Genomic DNA, 7,067 nt, shown 5'->3' with positions numbered 1-7,067 from the left:
CGTCCCCTTTGCGCTGGTTTATTTTGTCCTTCCGTCTCCTAGGAGGGAACGAGGAAGGGTTGGACAGAGGGAGGGAGAGTTAGGCGACAGAAGTGACTTTCCTCCGAGGCTGGGGTTCCTACCCGGGGTGAGAAATCCGCCGGCTGTGGGAGCAAGGGAAATGGGTGGGACAAGGAGTGTGTGTGTGTGTGTGTGGGGGGGGGTCGGGTCTGAGCCCCGGGAGCACAGGGGTTTCCGTTCTAACTAGATGCCATAATCTGCCTCCGAGGTGAGTTTTTAGTGCACATGAATATGAGAGGTGGACAGGGTAAACAAAGGGCAGGGAACACAGGGCCGTCCCAGGTGAAAGAAGAGAAGGCAGGAGGGGCCTGATAACTAATTTTAAGTCCCTGACCTGGGAGACAGCACAGATGAAACCCTCCTATTTTGTTTGAGGAGATGTTGGTTTGCAGGCGACAAGGTTCACTTGGAGAAGGGAAGCCAGCTGCAAAGCAGGACTTGGATTTGGGCTCAGGAGTCTCCCATCGCCCAGGAAATTGCATATCCAGGCGTGGGGCCCTTCCCTTCAGATGTGAGGGTATTTGGTGGGGGGGCGGGGGGCATGCACGGAACTGTGGAAACACTGGGAATGGGGATCACTAAGGACTGGGGACCATCTGGTGGCTTTTGATGTGATGATTACTTTGATCTCTGACCGGTGCAGAGGTGGGAGTTGGTTAGGGGCTCCCTTTGGTATCAGGATGGAGTTGAGTTTGTTATCTGGACAGTTGTGGGAGGCATGCTTATTATGGGGTGTTGAGTTAGTTTGATTATTCTGGGCATTTTGAGCTGCATTCAGGCTTGAGGGCAAATGGTACATTGGAGGCATGAAGCTGATTTTGAAGCTGCTTTAGTTCTGGAAGTTCTGACACCCACAATTTGGAGATTGTCGTCTTGGAATATCAGGAGAACCTGCTAGGCCAGCGGTTCTCAACCTGTGGGTCGCGACCCCTTTGGGGGTCGAACGACCCTTTCACAGGGGTCGCCTAAGACCATCGGAAAACACATATAATTACGTATTGTTTTTGTGATGAATCACTATGCTTTAATTATGTTCAATTTGTAACAGTGAAACTGGGGGGTCACCACAACATGAGGAACTGTATTAAAGGGTCGTGGCATTCGGAAGGTTGAGAACCACTGTGGTAGGTGTTCTTGGGGAAGTGAATGAGGGTTTTGTTTCAGGGATGTATAGTCATTGGTGTATACAGATGGTCTGATTTCATGCTGATTTGGGGGTGCATTATGTTTTGGGGTGCCACATAAGTTGCAAGGCTCAGAGTAGATCTGGTGGGGACATGAAATTCAGTTTGGAGTCTTTTATTTTTATGCGGTGGAACATAATGGAACTGGGAGCATGTTGGAAGGCCTTCTGTGGTTGTGGGTCCATGAGGGGGAGAAAAGCTGTACATTTGAATGTTGTAGAAACTTACTTTGAGGAGGGGATAGTCCTGTGTGTGCACAGATGGCCAAGGAGCTTTATCCAGGGGCAGAAACAAGTTGGGGGCTCAGGGTGGGAAATTAAAGTTTTGGGGTGTTCTTATTTGGGGGTGTTGGCAACTACTTTACTTGGGTGAAACTGAGGGATGGATCATAAGGTGAGATTGAATTAGGGGTGTTACTTAATATGGAGCACATTTAGTTGTCCTTTGCTTATATATAGCTCCTTTGCACCCCAGATTCTAGAAATCTTTCTTTAGTGAACCCCAAGTATGCCCAGGATTTGATGGGAGAAATTTGGGAAGGAATGCATTTCCTCTTATTTCTATGTGGTCCAAATAGGTCTGAGGGAGAAAAGGTGATTTTAGACTCCGAACCCCAATTTCTTAAGGGAGCACACCTCAGTTTGGGAGAAGGTGGAGAAAATGGGGTGTCTTGTGGTAAAGTGGACACCCCTGAATAGGTCAGAGCTGTTGGAACTGTGGCAAGGAGAGGTGGTGGTTGGGTACAAGGAGGTGATTCTTGTACCCTGATTTTCTAGATAAGAGCCCCAAACAGAAAGCCGAAGGAGAACTGGGAGTGTGGGTGAGGTGGGGGGAGGGGTTCCCCACGGCAGCAGGGGCGAGGGGGCAAGCCAGGCCAGCTCTGCATGCCTGGGTCCCTGCTCTGTGCGGCTCTCCTCCCCGCTCTCCCTCCCACCGCCCACCCCCACAACCCAAGGGAAAAAAACTGCCTGTGCAACAGCAATGGCAGATTCCAATCCTCCAGGCTTTCCTGAACCACCACCGAGACCAGCCAGGGGGGAGGGGAAGGGAGGATCGGGCTTTCCTGCTTCCCCAAGACTGGGGCTAGGCGCTTGACCTCCTGGCCCCTAGCCCTTCAAGGAGTGCCCCCCGGTATGGAAGCCAGGTGTCCTGGACCCCAGCCCCCGAGCGGGGGGGAGCCTGGAGAGACCGGGAGGAGGAAGGAGGGAGTGACTTCCAAAATTGGCATCGGGACAGAGCAGGGCTGGCGGGAGGCAGGCGAAAGACAGAATTTTCCTGAAAAAACGGGGCTATCTGAGGACCCCAAATTTGGAGAGATAGTCCAGGACCGTCCTGCCAACATCCTGGATTTTTTGGGGATTTTTTGGGGGCCCCGGGACCCCTCTAGATGGGGTGAGGAATGTAGTGTTGGGGGAATCTGACTGGGGCATTGCAGCTGCCTCTCCCGCCGAGTTGGACACGGATGGGCTGGGACGGGTTTGGGGGGGTGTCCCCAGTTCTGACTGGGAGTGGAGGAACCCCCTCTTCAGCTCGCTTGTGGGGGTCCCCCCTCCCTAGGGCACTCCCCACTCCCTGAGCCAGCCGAGAGGAAGGAGGCCAGCGATGCGACTGGGGCGGCTCCTTTCTCCTGCACCCCAAATGTGAGGGATGCACCCCAAATTTTGCTCCCTTCAAAATAGGGGACCAGGATCTCAGGGGAGAGTAGCTGAGGTAAGTGGGGAGGAAAGTGTCCCCTGTTTTCAGGAGAGACGTGGCGGTTGGGGGGGGGCGGTTTGGAGGTGCGTGCTGGGGTGGGGTTGGGCTTTGTCAGTCTTGGAACTGGGGGGGTAATTGGAGAGGTTTTCTCTTATGGCCCTAAAGTGTAGTCCCCCAGGTGGAAACCAAAGGCTGAGAACAGAGGGCGCCCCAACATCCCCAGCCGTTAGTAAAGTGTTTGATTTCTGTTTCACCCCCACAAAAGCTCTGCCAAGGATGGGAGCTGGGGGCAGCTGTTCAACTGAGGGACTCTGGGGGGTAGGATGAGGAGCAGGAGGCTGTGGCAAGATTTGATGCAGGAGCGATAGGGGTGTCAGAGGGGTCTGGCACCCCCAGGGCCTAAAAAGCCTGCGTACACCTACCGTCTTAGATCTTTTTTATTGCTAAGAGTTTTGGGGGGTGTGTCGAAAGGTAGGGTGGTGAAGGGTGGGCTGGGAGGTGGGAGGGTAACTTTGGGGGTTTAGAGGACATCGTTTTGATTGCAGGAGGGATTTTGCCCCTTGGATGTTGATTTCTGGGGTGTGCTTTTAAGAAATCAAATACTGGACAGGAGAGAAGGGCTGCGGGAAGGCCTCGGTGGGGGTGGGGAGGCCGACTCGGCTGAAACGTGGCTTTCTGGGGTGGGCCCACTCCTGAGCCTGGCGGGCGGCGGGTGGGGGCTGTTGCGCTGGGTGGACTTGGGTCCTGGGGGGCCATGGGGCGTGGAAGCAGAGCTGGGGGCTGGATACCTGGCCCCCAGGTCCAGATGGCCCCTTCCTGGCCCTGCTGCTCTCCTATCCCCCCACCTCCACCCCCGGCCTCCATTTCCTGCCTGTGGCCTCCATCTTGAGGCAGGCCAGGCCCAGGGCCACTTCCGGCCCCCCTCTGCCTGCCCCCCTCTCCCAGCCACGCTCTGGCCCCACCACCTCTGGATTGCCAACTCCAACCCTGCTGGTCTTGGCCTCCTGTCTCCTGACTTTCTCTTGGGTTCTGACCCAGAGAGGGAGGATCGGACACAGGAAGCCTTGGGTCCCTGCCCTGTGACTCGGGAGTTTGTTGGCCCCCGTGTCATTCCCATTCCTCCGCCTCTGACCCCACCCTAGGGATCCCCGAGCAGTTTCTACAGAGGGAAGAGGGCTCCAGTCTTGTTATACTGACTCCCCGTAGGCCCCTCGCCCTCCAGTTGCCAGCCCAGCTCCTCGCCCTGGTTTCGTTTCCCCCAACCATTCTTGGGGGCCATGTTTGCTGCCTTTGATACCTTCTCTCTCCCTGCCCTTGGTAGTGGGGGTCTTCCCAGCACTGTCTCATTCTCCCTTCCTCTCAACCCACCCGTCCTGCTCCCGCCCCAGCAGCACACTGTGGTTTGTACGGCACTGTGGCCACGTCCAAACCACACTGTGGTGTTAGAGCGAGGGTGGGGGAGGCACCGCTGGGCCAGAAGGCCACCCTGGAGAAGCGACACAGACATCTGGGGCCTTCCTGCAAGGTTGGGGGTGGGGGTCTGGGGAAGGGGGGGACGAAAGCACGGGAAACAGCCCCTCTAAACTCCCCAGGGCAGTCTCAGGAGTACTGCCTGCTACAGACCCTGGGAGTCAGTTCTGCCTTCAGAGAGCAAAGTGGAGTCTTTGTTCCCCACACCCTGCTCCCCTGGCTCTAGCAGCACAGAAATATTGGCACTGGGACGAGCCTGCCAATATTGGCTGAGCTGCTCCAGGCAGGGCAGTGAGAGCTGCCGAGGGCCGAGCCCCCGGGGGCTGGGGAGAGAGGGAGTGGTCCCCTGTCCTTCAATAATGTCAAGTGAAGGAACCAAGCAGAGAGGGAAGTCTTTATTTTTTTCTGTATAAAAATGTCCATCAGATGCACACGAAAGGGTTTGGGGCAGATGCTTATACAGCGACAGCCAGGGGGCAGCCCTGGCAGTCCTTTGACCCTCTCTCGGGCAGGCCTTGCTCAGAGTCCCAGGCGATCCACAGGTCCAGGGTAAACAGTGAGAGGGGTCAGAGGTGGAGGGCTCAGCGAGACAGCAGAGGAGGCTGAGCGGAGGTCACGAGAAGGCCAGAATCCAGGGTCAGGCTGTCTGGAACAGGAAGTGAAATGGCCGAGATGGAGCGAGCCCCAAGTGTGCTTCCAAGGCAATTCCTGCCTCCCCAACGCTCCCAGCTCTTTACGGATCCAGGCACCTGCGCTGTGTGTGAGAGAACCTTCTCTTCCAAAGCCCCTGGATACGGGAGGGGACTCCTGCCAGACCCTCCCTCCTATTCACATGACACGTCCTCCCCGACCCCCTTCGGCTGGTGTGGGAGGAGGAGGACTCCTACCCTGGTCGAAGTTGAGTTTCTTGGATGGAGGAGTTTCTCCTAGCCCTTCAACATCCACCAGGTCACTGTTGGCGTCGGAGTCGTTCAGAGCACTGAGGGTCACATCTGGGAGGGGCATAAGCTAGGTTCTAGGCTCCCTGACTCTCCCTCCTACCCCCACCCCCCAACTCTGGGAACCTTCACTGGGAGAGGAAGAGATCTGTCCTTCTTTGATCCAAGCCCAGTGCCCTCACGGAACCTCAGATGGGATTTTAACTCCTAGGCAGCAACTCCACAGCCCTCACCGGCCTTCTGCTTCTTTATGGGGGGACCCCCAGCCTCAGGGACACTGGAGCTGCTTGGTGGAGGGGCAGCTGGAGGAGGCGACAAGACACCCGATGCCACCTTCTTCAGCCCTTTCTTGGGTGACTCAGATGGAAGGGGGATGCCGGAGTCTTCATATACTTTGCGCTTCACCGTGGCCTTTATCTGAGCCCTGAAGGGAAGAGAGAGGTTAGGGAGTCATCATCAGAGAGGCTCAGGGGAGAAGGGAGGGGTGGGGCAGGGATAATGGGCCACTCTGAAGGATACTGGGGAGCCCCTTCAGGTTCCGATAAGAATCCAAGTTAGGGCCCCAATCCTTTGGTAGGGTCTCATCTTCCTGAAGCTTTTCACTCACTCAGGGTAGACGAGTGTAAGGAGTGAATTTCCTGAGCTGAGGAGTGGGAAGGGCCCATCTCCTAATTCTCTTTTGGGAGAGAAGAATGGATGTGAAAGGCAAACAGGTAAGTCTCCATGATCTACAGGTGGATTCTGATAAACTAGTTCAGAATCACAGTACCCTGGAAACACAGCAATCGAGTCTCAAAAGATCTGTGTAAATAATCAGACAACTCCCGTGACCAAATTCAATTACTGGGTGTCTCGGGCAATCTTGGAAGGTCCTGATTACAGAGCGTTTGAATAACTTCTGACCAATTGTGACAATTCTTTTATCTTCCAGTCCTCAAGGGGATGCTAACAAAACTGAAAACTAGCAACAAAGTGGGAGAGATGTTGAGCTAGGCATTCTGAGGAAGATGGAACAGTGGGTATGGAGGAAGAAAGCTGCCCACCCCCCTCTTTCTCTACCAGCCACCCCTCCCTCACACTGTCCGTTCCTTGATGACACAGCTGATGTGATTAAGATCGTCCCCAAACCGCTTCACAGCAGCCCTCAGCATCTCTATCTCCGTCTCCGTCCACTTGGCACTGTCAGAGGGGAGAGGGGAATAGTGGGAGGAGGGGTGTAGAGCCAGCCCCCAGGCTATGCATTCCACAGCAACCAGCCCCCCCCCCCATCCCTGGAGCCCCTCCCATAGATCCATAAAGAGGTCCTCCTTAAAAAAGAAAAGAAAGCTCTTAAGATGCCTTGGGAACCCCGGGGACCCCCAAACACATATTGCAACAGCCGCCACATTATAAGCAAGCCTGTTCCCCGTTATCCTGAAATAGCTGCCGTAAACCGCCCACTGAAACCAATTCAAAGCGTGGGGGGTCTGACAGACACCTGGACAGTCTGCAGCCGTCTGGGAATCCCCCAGACGGGGTGGGTGGGTAGTGGTGGTGGCCTATGGTCTGCGGTTCCCCTGTCGTTCATTCACGCATGTCCACCCGCACAAAGGCCCACTGGAGCGAACACCTGTCCCTGCCCTAGAGTGTCCGAGTCAGTGCCGAGTCCTGGCGTCCGCACTCAGCCTCCGCGTCCCAGGCCGGGGCTCACGTACCCCGCGGGGGAAGAGTCGGCCACGGG

The 7,067-nt window shown here is 55.7% G+C and overlaps 1 protein-coding gene across 1 annotated transcript; it reads right to left on the bottom strand.

The window, feature by feature from the left end:
- Positions 1 to 4,791: 4,791 nt before the first annotated feature.
- On the bottom strand, positions 4,792 to 7,067 carry LOC102754336 (chromosome unknown open reading frame, human C17orf49; the record flags this gene model as incomplete). The annotated part of the gene is made up of 5 exons (XM_006764908.2): positions 4,792 to 5,055; positions 5,297 to 5,401; positions 5,581 to 5,771; positions 6,425 to 6,526; positions 7,042 to 7,067. Coding segments are annotated over 5 exons (489 nt in total), but the record flags the coding sequence as incomplete, so codon positions are not given.

Source organism: Myotis davidii, unplaced genomic scaffold (assembly GCF_000327345.1).
Source record: "Myotis davidii unplaced genomic scaffold, ASM32734v1 scaffold1561, whole genome shotgun sequence".
NCBI lineage: Eukaryota > Metazoa > Chordata > Mammalia > Chiroptera > Vespertilionidae > Myotis > Myotis davidii.
Note: the sequence above shows the minus strand (reverse complement) of the source record. Positions and strands in the feature narration are given on the sequence as shown.